The 15182-nt window shown below is 39.3% G+C and overlaps 1 protein-coding gene across 1 annotated transcript in view; it reads right to left on the minus strand.

The window, feature by feature from the left end:
- FILIP1L (filamin A interacting protein 1-like) overlaps positions 1-12060 on the minus strand; it is a 118554-nt gene extending 106494 nt beyond the window's left edge. Inside the window, exons 1-3 of the mRNA XM_006868608.1 lie at positions 11809-12060; positions 10881-11054; positions 1063-1241 (exon numbers count right to left, since the gene is read on the minus strand). Of these exons, the coding sequence (XP_006868670.1) occupies positions 1063-1241; positions 10881-11054; positions 11809-12060 (605 nt within the window). The remainder of the gene's footprint in view (positions 1-1062; positions 1242-10880; positions 11055-11808) is intronic.
- Between the last annotated feature and the right edge of the window lie 3122 nt (positions 12061-15182).

Consider the following 15182-nt stretch of genomic DNA (forward strand, 5'->3'; position numbering starts at 1 on the left):
AACAGGACTCATCTCCTACCTTCCTCCAGGCTAATTCTCCTGCTCCTCAAATTCTTACAACAACAAAAAACTGTGCCCATTCCTGTGTTCTGTATCTTGGTGAATAGCCAGGTACACTTTTCAGTAATTGTTTTCCTCCCCTTGTCCTCCAGATCTCATCAGTCACTAATTTATTTTGACTATAAGATAGACAAGGAAGGAAGGTCTGGTGATCTACTTCAGGAAGCTCAGTCAATATAACCCCTCTGGATCACAAATCCTCTGACCTGATCCCTTAGTGCATGAGGTTGCCCTGAATCAGGTGCCAACTCAACAACAGTTAACAACACCAACAACAAATATCCTAGGCTTTCTCATCTGGGTGTTTACTCCCCCATGGTTCTCCTGGCCCTAATCTAAAGCTCCTCTAGTCTTTCCTGCCTGTTGCCTTAAAAACAATTTTTTTAAAATAAGCATATCTGAACATCTCATTTTTCTTCTATAATTTTTCACTTATTCCTCCTTGCCATTTGCCCTCTTGCAATGTAAAGTTCTACTGCTGCTGGCTAGCCTTGAATTTTCTTATTCTATAAAAGGAAACCCTGTACAGGGTCACTATGGGTCGGAACCGACTCGACGGCACTTAACAACAACAACAACATAATTATAGCTAATAATGTATTGTAATCATGTAAACACTCTTGATTCCCCTTTGCAGCTATAGTAGTCCTTACCTTTACACTGTTACGCTTATTTCTGTCTCTGTCCAGAATGTAGCTTCCTCCCCCCGCCCTCCCACTCAGGGACTAGGACCCTCTTGCCTTCTCTGTGCATGAACATGGAAGCTCCCTTGCAGAGTTAGGCGCCTCACATTGATGTTTCCACAGTCCATATCACATCTGGTTTTTCTAGCATTGCCCTGAGTTTGTCGTTGACCATATGCTTTTCCTCACCCTGTACTATGAAAACAGAGGACATGTCACATTCATCCTTATGTCCTAGACACCTGGTATAGTGCACAGCACATAGTGGGTTAGTAAGAGTTTGCAGAACATATCATTGCCTCACACAGCGCAGCCTTACCTTGCACATTCCTGTTCTAGTAAGCTTATGAATTCTTCACTCTTCTTTATATATTCTCTATGCTTTCTCTTCTCTTCCTCCAACTCCAACATGGTTTGTCTATGGGCTCTCTCTACTATTAAAAGCTGTTCCCGGATTCGTCTGTGAGATTCTTTATGTTTTTCCACAACTTTGTCCAACTACAAAAGAAAATTCATTTATAGTCTGTTAACTACAGATTGTTCATAGTAGTGCCATCTTTCACCCAACCTTTAGCCACCCTAGGTGGAGTGCCTAAGTGCTAATGTCTTGAAATTACTATGAATGGGGTTGCAAACCTTAAGGTCAGCAGTTCGAAACTACCAGCTATCCGTGGGAGAAAGATGAGACTTTCTGCTCTCGTAAAGATTTACAGCCTTGGAAACCCTGTACAGGGTTCCTATGAGTCAGAACCGACTCCACGGAACATATCACCAACAACAACAATTCCTCTTCAAGGAGCCCTGGTAGCAAAATGGATTACGAGTTGGGCTGCTAACCACAATGTCAGCAGTTTGAATCTACCAGTCATTCTGAGGGAGAAAGATGAAGCTTTCTGCTTCTCTAAAGATCTGCAGCCTCAGAAACGCTACACAGATTTGCTATAAGTCAGAACCAACTCCACAGCACACAACCACCACCATTCCTCCTCAGTAGCTTTTCTTGATCCCTTCCATATAAAATTATTTGCTCCTACATATTAGTAAAATACCTAACTTTCTGGGTTTTCTTTCTTTTGTATCCCATGATTATTGAAGGGTGGCTTCAGATTTTTGTGTGCTGTTCAGTATGGAACCAAGGAGCTCACATTTGTTGCTGCAGTAATGGGAATTCTGTGGAATAATGGCCTCGCAAAGGGAAAAGCTTCCAAACAAAGTGTTACTGGTTTTAGAAATGTTTTAGCTTCTACTTGAAGTTTTACTTAATGTCTTCATTTCTCCATAACCAAAATGCCTCTTAGAAAGTATGTCAAAGGGAGAAAGACTGATGTGAAAATTAATGATTCTAACTTTAGTCTTTTTTCATTTCTGACACATCAAACTGTGGACCTGATCCTATCCACACTCGTTTCAGTTCTTACCACCTACCTGTACATGTGAGCATAGCTAAGCCACTTAACCATTCTGTACTTTAGGTTTTCCATTCATAAATTAAGTGCTTGGATTTGATGATTTCAAAGGTCACTTACAGCTCCACAACTTTTACAAGCCAACAAGTATTTACATAGTGCCTATTATGCTATGTTTCTAGTAATATGATAGTTGCCATGGGGAATACAAGAGAAGTTTGAAATCTAAGTGCTTATACTCTCACTAAGAAGATAAGCAAACATGAAATAATTTAGGAGCAGCATTAGGTGGCATATCATTAAGTGCAAGTGAATATCAGAGAATAACAACTGCCCTTCTAAAATCTATTCCCCCTTCCAGGTCTAACAAAACAGGAAGATGTATCAGTCATTTCAGCGGGGGTAAGAGGGAATAGAAAAATTGAAACGATGGCTCCCTAATGTTTTTTGGGCAATGACAAGTTTCCTGTTCATCAGTTCAGCCTCCCTGATATATCTTACTCCAACACTTTAGTTAGAGTAAAGGAAGCACAATGTGTTATATTGGTTGGATTTCTATTGATCTTTTCATGGTTTCTGCTGTCAAGTGCTGTCGTGTCGATTCCAACCCATAGTGACCATGTATAGGGTTTCCAAGGAGCAGCTAGTAAGCTTCAACCACCGACCTTTCAGTACAAATGACTTTGCAGTCTGATGCATTAGCCCACAGTGCCACACCATAGTTAGAGGGATGAAAAGCAGGATTTCCATCTTTTTATTTTGAAAAAATTGCTGTTTCAATACCCCCCTGAATCACAGGCCATCCTGATTTTGGATTTGTTCTCTTTACACATGACTCTGGTAGTGCAGTGGTTACAAATCGGTCTGCGAACTGCAAGGTCGGCAGTTCAAAACTACCAGCTGTTCCGCGGGAGAAAGATGAGGCTTTCTGCTCCTGTAAAGATTTACAACCTCGGAAACCCTGTTACAGGGTAGCTATGAGTTGGAACCGACTCCACGGCACATAACAACAACAACAACAACAACACATGACTGTAGTTCTCTTTGTTCGTTTTCATTCATTCTTTGTAGCACTGTCCTCCTTTTCTTTGATTATCCAGAAGAAGACTGGTTGGGATAAAGTTAATTTGAGAACAGAGAAATTGTTTGACCTTTCCAGTAGAGCGAAGGTAACAAACTATGCCATTCCTAGAATGCCCCTTCTTCCTCTTTACTGAAGCCTGGCTTTCCTCGATAACACTGGAATCCTGAAATAGAGGCTGCTAGTTCTTGCTACCTCTATCTCAGATTCTGGAGATGGGGGCATGATTCTCATGGCTCTGCAACCACCACTGCTAGGTCCTTCTGAGAACCCTTCCTCATTTGATCCTGCCTCTGAATGACTATTCTGCTTTCCTATTCACATCCTGGTCGTCATGTTACTTCTCCACAATCTTCCTTTCCACCCTTCATCTTGGTGTTATTTTGGGTGATTTCCAGATTTAACTGGACCTTTCTTATTTATGCCTGGTCCGCATTCTTATCTGAAACATGTTGTTCTCTTTGAGTCCTACTGTTGCTGTTAAGTGCCATCAAGTGGGTTCTGACTCATAGTGATCCTGTATAGGGTTTCTGAGAAGCGGCTGGTGAGTTTGAACTGACGACCTTGTGATTCAAACTGACCTTGCAGTCCTGCACATTATCTTGCAATGCCACACAGGACTCCTAGACCTAGACATATCCATACATTCTTATTTTTGTCTCCTACTTGACTAAGAAGAGTTCTGGTGTGGTGCTGTAGTATAAGTACTGGACTGCTAACCACAAGGTTGACAGTTCAAACCCACCAGCCACTCCTATGAGTATGAACTGACAGGACAGCATTTAACAACTTGACCAAGAACTTCATTTTATTCCTACACTTCTGCTACTCTTAGCTTACCTATTTTCTTCTATGTTAACCTCATTATTTGTATATACTTTTTTTCGCTCCCTCCTTTTTGTCTCCTTCAAGACCTTTTTCTACTTATGATTTTCTCTTATATCTTCATTCTCATTTTTGACCCTTAAATCATGATAAAGTCTTTCCATTTGAAAAAATATATACATCTGTACATACAAGAAAAGAATGAGAGAAAAGCATCTAGCATGAAATATGTTGTTAAACGCCGTCGAGTTGGTTCCGATTCATAGTGTTTCTGTCTCTGAGGAGTGGCTGGTGAGGTTTGAACTGCTGATGTGTTTCAAACCAACCTTGCAGTCCAGTGCATTATCCTGCAGTGCAACATTAGGAGTCCATCGCTTAAAAGCATTTTTCACTTACAGTACCCTTTGAGGGCCTCAGCAATCTATTTACCTAGTCCTATGACGTAGTGGTTACGAATCGGGCTGCGAACCTTAAGGTCAGCGGTTCGAAACTACCAGTCGCTCCGCGGGAGAAAGATGAGGCTTTCTACTCCCGTAAAGATTTACACCCTCGGAAACCCTGTACAGGGTCGCTATGGGTCGGACCCGACTCGATGGCACTTAACAACAACAACAATGCTTTGTGAAATTTGTAAAAGTAATACATTTGAATTGTAGTCAGTTAAAGTCCTCTGTCTTTTTATTTTTTTTAATTTTTTTTTTTTTAATTTTGACTTATATTTCCTCATACTTTCTTCCATGGTAAGTGATCTTGGAGTGACCATGAACATTTTTGGGGTGGTGGTGCAGTAGTTAAACACTTAGCTGCTAACCAAAAGGTTAGTGCTTTGAACCTCTCCTCTCCTCAGGAGAAAACTGTGGCTGTCTGTTTCCATAAAAATGACAGCTTTGGAAGCTGGTCCGCCCATCCTACTGTGTCCTCTAGAGTTGCTAGGAGTCAGAGTTTACTCAATGTCAGTGGGTTTGTTTTTGCTTTTGGTAAGGAGAAGTTCAGTTAAAACATAGAATGACTTATTATACTTTTGGAGCCCTGGTGTGGTGCTGTGTGTTAATGCATCAGACAGCAAAGTCATTTGCACTGCAAGGTAGGTGGTTCAAGCTCACCCACTGCTCCTCAGAAACCCTATACAGGGTCGCTATGGGTCGGACTCGACTCAATGACACACAACAACAACATTATACTTTTATGTGCACTAAGTACGCTATCCCTCTGGTAAAAGAATGGCTTCTAGGAATTCTTTTGCTAATCATTGTGCTACCTCATGAGGTGAAGGCCAGAGATCATCTTGCAAAATGTCTTTCAGTTCTCTGTACAGGAACTTTGTGGGTGGTGAAGGAAAAACAAGGTTCAAAAAATATATGGAAAAGACACTAGTCTATGAACATTTTCTTTTTAATTCCTGGCTTCAGAATTTTTCTTGCTTCCATGCAAGACTCATCCATGCACTTTAGAGTCTTTTTTACATTTTACCTAATTGTTTTATATATTTTCTAGTGATTTTATGATATGTAGTTCACAATGTTATTGGAAATAGAAATAATTTATTCTCTACCTGACTGTAAGGTAACTTATAATGTAAAGCCCTAAATTGAACTGACTAAAAAATAAAAACCTGTTGTAGAATCCAAGCTCTCCTTTCCTACCTCCCTCATGACCACCTTTCTTTCTCCCTTCTTATTTATCCTAGTTCACAGGCCTTCGCCAGGTTTTCATCTTGCATCAGGGTTTCTACCATGTCATGTAACTGAAAGCAGTCTGCTTTTCTAAGTTATTTTGCCGGGAGAATAGATAAAGCCCCTTTAGTTTATTCTAGACATGGTTAAGATTAAGGAACTGTTCAAATGGAACATTAATAGAAAAATAAAGGAAATGAGGTGTTAACACAATAGAGGTGGGGAATAAAAGCAAAACTAGGATGATTATAGTATTTTCATACTAATAACACATACATTTATACAGTTTTTGCAAACTACAGCCCCCTCGTATAAGTAACCTATGCATGCTATACACATTACGTACCTATTTGCAATATTTATGTGTGTACATTATATGTAAAATAAAATATGCTATTTAGTGTTTAAATTCTTTATTCTGGTGTAATTAGGGTAAATCCATAGATTGTCTTAGTGGGAGCACTACTTTCTTTGTTTTTATCCCCATTTGGGGAATCCCAATCAGAATTTCCCCTCAGTGTTTATTGTCTAGGTATTCCCCTCTCATTTAATATTTTCTGTAGAAGAGAAAGATAGACAGCTAGTTTTCTGGATAAGTGGAATTGAGTCAGAAGGATTGTTAAGTGAGGCGAGGGAAATCTAAAAAGGAGAAATGGGAAGCAAAACAGGAGAAATGGAAGAAGGAAAATGAGCTCTATGTATTTGTGTGTATGCATGTGTATAGAGGATGTTGGGTTATCAGTTGAGAGGATAATCAAATAAATTTGAATTTATAAAGCAGCGTCAGATTATGGCTGTCAGTGTTGCTTTGTAGAGTTAGGATTCCACGCACGTGCAGAATCAGGGTATTTCCAGTTTTTCATGTGTGCAATAGAAGTATTTTTTAAATCTAATTTTTTCCTATTGATTTCAACATTATTGGTGTTAGGTGCTGTTGAGTCAGTTCTGACTCACAAATAGAACAAAGCACTGCCTGGTGCTTCACTATCCTCACAATTTGTTGCTATGCTTGAGCCCACTGCTGCTGCCACTGTGCCAATCCATCTCATTGGGAGTCTTCCTCCTTTTCACTGAAACTTGACTTGACCAAGCAAGATGTCCTTCTCCAGGGACTGGTTCCACTTTGTAATATGTTTGAAGTATGAGAGACAAAGTCTCACCATCCTAGTTTCTAAGGAGCATTCTGGCTGCACTTCTTCCAACACAAATTTGTTTGTTCTTCTGGCAGTCCATGATACTGTTAATATTCTTCTACAACACCGTTTTTAAGTCAAATGTATCAATTCTTCTATGATCTTCCTTATTCATTGTCTAACTTTTCACATGCACTGAGGCTATTGAAAATACCATGACTTGGGTCAGACACACCTTAGTCCTCAAACTGTTTTTTGGGTTTGCTCTTGAACACTTCAAAGAGGTCTTGTGCTGCAGATGATTTCAACATAAGCTTGGAATTATCCTGGTTATTGTTGTTTTTTTCACACTGAAGTGTTGAGGGGTTTAGCCTTTTGTGGAGTTTTGCCATGAATATATTCAGTGATCATAAATTTGCATTTGAGTTGATACAAATTGGGGAATTTGTGCCTAATGCTATTTCACTGTTAGTATGTTTAGAGTCAGGATACCATTTTAACATTTGATTTGAATACAACTTTAGCTACTTCTTGTTTAAAAATTGGATTAAAGCACAAGTCAACAGACTTTGGGTGGTCTTATCCTCACCCCTCAGAGAAGCAGATCCACATGACCAAACTCCTTCACAACTTGGCACATTGGTAGTCTCCTCTCAGGAGACACCTAAGACTAGAATAGCAAGGACATTAGAGGTCAGTACTGAGGTAGGTTGCCAAAGTTTATGTGGGGGAAATTTGTCCAAAACTGCTTTCATTCTCTCCAATCTTAACTCATGTTCCCAGTTGTTTCCTTTTTTATAAAAATGAAAAATTATGAAACTTTCCATTGAGGTCTCAGAGGAAAATATAAGAATAAAATAATGATTCCAAAGAGTTTCAGAATTGTCAGTAAGTAAGAAGCTTTGATGTGCAGTGGTGGCCACATGGAGACTTTGCCATTGTAATTGCTGGTAATACTTACTGGGGGCAAGCTGTTAGCTGCTATAAAAATTTAAGGAAAAAGAAGGCAAACACTCATCTAAAGTATATTTAAAAACTATTTCTTGGAGGGTTCTTCAAACCACTTCCATTCATTTTCAAATTGACATAATACCTCAATATTTTCAAAGAAACTCACCTTTGTAGCTGAATTTTATGTTTGTTTGGTTTTGTTTCAGCTTGAATAACCTTCAAATGCCTCAGTGAAGTGCAGACCCCATCACCTATATTAGTGTATATATTTTTGTGTGTGTAGGTGGTATCTTTAGGTTGTGTAAATGCACTCAGTTAATTCACTCAACTGCTAATTGAAATGTTGGAGATTCAAGTGCACAAAAGTTTCCTCAGAATAAAATCCTGGTGATCTGTTGGTTTTTTTTTTTTTAGTATTGTGAATTGAGTAAAAGTTTATAGGACAGATCATCAGTTTTACATCCAACAAATCATACACCTTGTTTCATTACAATGATTATAATCCCCTCCATGTACCACCAGTTAACAATATTTCTCTCTATTCACTTTACCTCTTTTTTTAAAAAAAACACTCAGGCATATATAATAATTTAAACCATCAAAGGGCACATTCTGCAAGTCTGCCTCCTGGCTGCCAGCTCTTAGTCCTTCTCTTCCCATGAATCAAGAGTCCTTAGCTGCTTCCTCTCTCCATGTCCTCATCTCTGCCTCCATCTCTGCTATCCCCGCTTCTTTGGATAAGGTCCCGCTTTCTTCTTGTGCTCTTCTCCCTTGATAGTCGTAGGGTTCTCTGTTTCTGGACTGTAAGATTAACAACTCCCTCGTTTTTGTTACAAAACTTCTACATTTACAATTGTGTCTGTCACAAGTAGTCATGAAAACAATTACTCACTATTGAATCATGAGAATCTTAGCCCTATCTCTTTTTACCAGACCAGTCTAGACAAGATGAAAACTATTCAGTGGGTACTCTATCTTCCCTCACACACTCTTAAACTAAACTCCCTCTTGAAACCTTGTAAGCCAGTCACTTAGTTCCTTTATCGCCCCCTCATTTTAGGTAGCCAATGTCTAAGTTGCCTGCCCCTATCTACTCTGTGTACAGAGGGGATAGCATTGAAACTTTTTTTGTTTGTTTGCCTTCCTCTAGTCAAGTTCTGATCATCATGCCATCAAGGTTAGGTCAAATGGATACTATCTGCAAGTTTGAATGTTCTTGTGTGTCTCCCTTTACTTCATATCCGTTGGATGCTTCACTCTCAGCTTTAGCCCTCTGTGGCTATGTCCTTGTCCATAGGCTCAGGTGTCCCAAGGTCTCACCACACTTTGGACCAGCCAGCCCTTCCTCTTCCCTCTCTCATATACAGGGAGTCTATGGAACGTGGTTGAACTCAGCCCATTTTTTCATTGCTGCCTTTTCCCCTCTTCTACTCCTGGTGATCTACTTTTGAAATTTCAGTTATTTAAACATTCTATGGAGCACAGTTCTCTTTTGACACACACAGAGTTGCCATGAGTCAGGGTCAAGTTGATGGCATTTGTGTGCGTGCGTGTGTGTGTGTGTGTGTGTGTTGAGGGGGAAGGGTGTCTCAGGGGGAAAGGAGAGAGGGGTAGGGAGAGAGGGAAATTCTCTTGTATCTGAAAGATTTCTGTCTGATGTTAAGAACCAAATCTAGCGGAAGCATCCTAGCCATGATTTAGTCTCCTCTTCTTTTATGTAGAACATATGGTATTTCAGAGTTTTGGTGTTGTGTCGCAGTATAAACACTCAGCCTCAAGGTTGATTTGAACTGCAAGTTCAGTAGTTCAAACTCATCAGCTGCTCCTCAGAAACCCTACACAGGGTTGCTATGAGTTGGAACCTACTTGACAGCACATAACAACAACAATCTTCTTTAGGAGTCCTGTTGTGGTGCTGTTGGTTAATGTGCTGGACTGCAGTGTCAATTGGAACCACAAGATCAGCAGTTCAAGCTCACCAGCTGCTCCTTGGAAACCCTATATAGAGTCACTATGGGTCAGAACCGAGTTTATGGCACTTAACAACAACAACAATACAGTATTTAATTAAGTTTAATGCAGTCTGGCATTATCTGATTCTACTTTGGGTAGTTTTTAAATGCCTTAAAAATAAAACTGCACAAGAACACCCACACTTGCAGATAATACCCACTTGACGTGGCTTCAATAGCTGGATGATCAGAGCTCAACTAGAAGAAGAAAGAAGAGGAAAAAAAGTAATCTGATACAATTTGATGAACTTGACCTACACCTATGGATGCAATAGCTCAAAAGAGGGAACAAATCTTTACAGCGAGGACCATTCCACCCCCTTGATACACAGGGTAGACAGGGATGGGCAACTTGGACATTGGCTACCCAAAATAGAGGTGGGCTACAAAGGCAAGAAGTGACTGGCTTACAAGCTTTCAAGAGGGAGTCTAGATCCAGAGGGCATGGAGGAAGGTAGAATCTCCAGTGAGTAGTATCTAATCTATCTGGGCAGGACTAATGAAAGGAGATGGGGATAGGACTCTTGTGGTACAATAGTGAATGATTGCTATCAGAACTGACTGTGAGGGTTGGAAATGTAAAGGTAGACATTTGGTGGCAAAAGCAGGAGAGTGATTGACTTTGCAGTCCAGGAGTAGAGGTCCCTGAGACCATCAAGGGAGAAGAGCGGAGTGTGGAACCCTACCCAGAGAAGCAGTGATGCCAAAGATGGAGGCAGAGACAATGACATGGAGAGATGGAGCAGCTGGGGACTCTAGACCCAGAGAGGGAGAGGGCTGTGTGCTGAGGACCAGGGGGCAGGCTTGCTGGGTATACCCTTTAGTTGGTTGATGATGCATGGAGAGGATTGTAACCATGGCAGTGAAACAATATTCAATAGGATGAATGTAAAGCTAATGTTCTCCCATGTAAACTATCACAATAAAACATTTTTAAAAACCACAAAAACTGAAAGAGTCAAAAAGGAGTTGCGGGTCATGCTCCTCTGCCAGACCTAATGCCTGGTTGACTGGTGATCTACACCCCCTGAGCTGCATCCCTGACGTTCTGCTTACCTCATTCATTGGTTTCTCATAGATGTCCTCCTGCCAAGGGGCAGCTTTTGCTTGAAAAGCATCTCGCTGGAGAGCCTCTAGCACCTTTTTTGGAGTGACAAACCCATACTGAGCTTCCAGCAAAGCCAAGTCCATTTTTTCAGCTTTTAAAATACCAATGACTTCATCTCGAGCCTGTAGGAACAAAAGCATATTTCAGAAAGCCTGCTTTATCTACCACCAGCCTCAGCAAGTGACTTCTTATGATAGTTGACAGTACTTTTTTTTTTTCCAAATATAAACAAATCATGTTTGGTTACGTAAAAGTGAGCAAACTGTGCCCCTTCATTCTTCTTTATAATCTAATTACAAATTAATAATGCATTAAAAAGTCATCACTGTACAGCAGTGGGAGGCTGTACATTGTATATGTGTATGTGTATGTTTGGCAATTAGATAACATGATACCCCTCAATGGCCTGGCATTTGTGTTTTCCGGGATGGGAAATAAGATTCTTCTTCATTAGAGCAGCTGTTTTGTTTTTTGGGTTTTTTTTAAATATATAATTAATAATTCCAGGGCAAGTCTGGGAGCCAGTTCACATGGGGTATAAAGGCACCTATTGTTACTTAAACCAATCCAGAAGTCATCTGGAATTATTGTTACTGATACGTACCTCTGCACTGGAGCTCATAAGCAGCATGAGCAGAGGATGTGACCTTCCACAACAGACATTCCAATCCCATGTCATAGTGACAGCCCTTTTAAATGTGATTAATTGCCTTTCAAGTGAGCAGAAGCGAATTCTGTGTATGTGTACATATGCTTTACTTTCATGTACACACAAGTACAAACCACAGATAATCTTTCTGTGTGGCAGCATGCACACCAGATTTACAAGCAGCCTTCCTCTGGAAGCATGATAAGAATGACCCCAACCTAGCTGACCTGCAGTTCTCCTTCCAGAATGCTGAGGAGGAACAATAGGTCATCTCTCGAGAGATCTTCTCCATGATCGCTGTTATCACCGTGTGGCTTCTCTGATTTGGGGCATGGAAGGACTGCATCCAGTTCATTGTCTAGGTCTTTGCCTTGCTGCCTCTGCTTCATGTCTCCAGGATCTTGGAAACGGCGGTCTTTACTATGGCTTGGAAATTGCTTTTGGGGTAAACCCTCTGTGTCACTGCTTTTAGTACGCATTCTCTAAGACCTGGAAAGAGGAAAAACAATTTGTAACTCTTAATGAAAATGGAGTTTTAATACAGGCACTAATTACTTTTTTTTTCTTTTAACAAGTTTTAATTTTGTTATATTTACCTCAGTCAAAGACTTGATCTTCTTAGATGTCTACAGCAGAGAAGGGCATTAACAGATTCATAAATCACTGTCTTATTTACACTTCTGTTTTTAAAATCAACATTTAAAAAAAAGTCTCTGCTTTGATTAAGACCACTTATGTCCAGGGGTAAACATTCTATGTTTTAACTGTACCCCTCAAGCATTCCAACTCAGCGACCCAGGTCATGCCTCCAACCAAGACAGAAGTGCTTAAGTTAAGACTTAACTTAACATAATTACAGAGTGGTAAATTTCTCATTGTTCTAAGTTTCTGCAGATTCAAATTGTAGCATTTCTATGTTAACATACCAAAAGCTAAAATATGTTGTTGTTGTTGTTGTTAAGTGCCATTGAGTCAGTTCCGACCCATAGCGACCCTGTACAGGGTTTCCAAGGGTGTAAATCTTTACAGGAGTAGAAAGCCTCATCTTTCTCCCGTGGAGCGGCTGGTAGTTTCGAACCGCTGACTTTAAGGTTCTCAGCCCGATTCGAAACCACTATGCTACCAGAGCTAAAATACAAGTAAACAAATTTTTTGTTTACTTGTATTTTAGCTTTTGGTGTATTAAGATAGAAACCCCAAAATGACTACTACAAAATACTCTGGGGGTTTTGTTATGAAAGTAAAATCTAATATTAAAGGAATGACATTCTGTCAAAATTCCAGATCGATCCTTGGAAAAGTCAAGAGTTCTATCTTTAGGACCTTCATCATCTCTATGAGTTGGAACCAACTTAATTGCACTTAATAACAACAACAACATAGTAGTTAGTGGAATTCTGATGTGGCTCTGTAAGATAAGTACTGGACTACAACCCACAAGCTTGTCAGTTCAAACCCACGAGCTACTACTCAGAAACCCTGTACAAGGTCACTATGAGTCAGAACTGACCTGACCTCACTTAACAACAATGTAGTAGTCATAAAGAAACAATATAATAAATTAATATTTGAGAGACAAATTAGCTCCACATCTGATTATATAATAAACCAAGTTAATGTAAAATAGCAAGAAAAATGTTTCTGCCTTTGAGGTTTCTAACAGAAAAAATATCAGTTCAGCTTCAAGTCAACTTCCATGATATGCAAACAGATCATTAATTTTACTCATCCATGCAAATCCTGATGCTTTTCTCATCAGCCATACCTTACTTTTCCTTTGTAATAATACAGGTTTCGCCCACTATCTGAAAATAAGGTGCTTCTATGGAACTTTTAGTGAGCTGAAATGGCAAGGCTAAGAAGCAATTACCATTAATTTACATGGGAAACTTTTTTGAACATCGCTGGGCCCCCCAAATAAACTACCAAATAACACAAAGAACCTGAAATAGCTCTAGCATACATTGTTTATAGACACAGTTGAAAGCTATGGTGGTTTGATGCTGAGTGTAATGGCTCCTGCAAAACAAATGCTGAATGCAAGTTTTGCTCTTTTTGCCATATTTTATAAAAGTGAAAATTTGGATTTCTTTCAGTTAGCGAAAACAGGTATTAACCCATTATGGGGGTCTTTGGTAAAATCAAAGTGTATCTAACTACATTTTATAAACGATTGCTTTGAATGTATTCAAATCTTATGTAAATGACATGTCCAAAATATTTTTCTGTAACTTGTGTTTGCTTTTAATATTGTATTTTTGAGGTTTATTTTTATTATTCCATTTTGCTTTAGTATGTATACTTTGTTTACTATATGCCATTTCATTATATGAATAGTTCACTACTTAAACCATTTTATTTTTCATTCATATTTAAAGAGTTTATCATTTGGGGGGTACTACAAAAAATGCTTCAGTGAACATTCTTGTACATTTTCCCCTGTATACATGCATCTCTCCAAGAAATGTTCTCAAGGGATAAGAGTGGAGAAGGTACATGAGGCTTCAAAGAGTTCTTGGAAAAATGGAATGAAAAGATAATGGAGTTTTCCCATGAACTTTTTGAAACCCCTTCAGGCATCCTTAACATTATAGTTGTTGTTAAGTGCTGTGGAGTTGGTTCTGACTTATAGGCTAGGATTTCCCAAGCTGTAAATCTTTGTTAGGGTAGAAAGCAGATAGCCTCATCTTTCTCCTGAGGACCATCTGGTGGACTCAGTGGAGCTGATAGGTTTGAGTTGCTGACCTTGTGACTCACAGTTCAGCTATTTTACAGAGTCACTGCACTCCTCAACTATGTGGTATACCCATTTATAGCAGAGCTTGAGAGTCTATATTGCTCTGCCTGTTCACCAGCAATTACTACTATTGGATTTAACGTTTTCCTATTTGATGGTATGAAATGCCATCTTGCTTTTAAATTTGCATCTTATAATTATTAATGGGAGTCCTGGTGTGGCACTGTAGTATAAGCACTACACCACAAGGTCAGTTTGAACTGTGAGGTCGGTGGGTCAAACTCACCAGCTGCTCCTCAGAAACCCTATACAAGATCACTATGAGTCAGAACCAACTCTACAGCACTTAACAACAACGACAATTATTAGAGATGGAGCATCTTTTCATATGTTTATTGGTCATTTGAATTTCTTCTTAATTTGCATGTTTATAATCTTGCCCATTTTTCTTTTGTATATTTTTTTCTCAGATTTGTAGGACTTCATTGTATTCCTAATATACAATTTTATAAAATTTTGTGTATTAAACATGGTTTGCTATTATGTTTTATTGGTCTGTATCTTACTTTTTCACTCTATATATTGTGTCTTTTATGGTATCAAAATTTTAATGTAGTCAAACAATGAATTTTACAATTTTTTTTCTGACAGTTTGTGCTGAAAATCAACACATGATCAGTGGCAGAACATAGAGTGGTTAAGATCGTGAGCTATAGAACCACCTGTTGTTATTGTTAGGTGTCTTTGAGTCAGTTCTGACTCATAACAACTTAAAGTCTTGTGCCATACTCAAAACGTTAGAGCCTATTGTTGCAGCCAGTCTGCCAGCCATCTCATTGTGGCACTTCCTCTTTTTTGCTGACT

This window comes from Chrysochloris asiatica, unplaced genomic scaffold (genome assembly GCF_000296735.1).
Source record: "Chrysochloris asiatica unplaced genomic scaffold, ChrAsi1.0 scaffold00120, whole genome shotgun sequence".
Classification (NCBI taxonomy): domain Eukaryota; kingdom Metazoa; phylum Chordata; class Mammalia; order Afrosoricida; family Chrysochloridae; genus Chrysochloris; species Chrysochloris asiatica.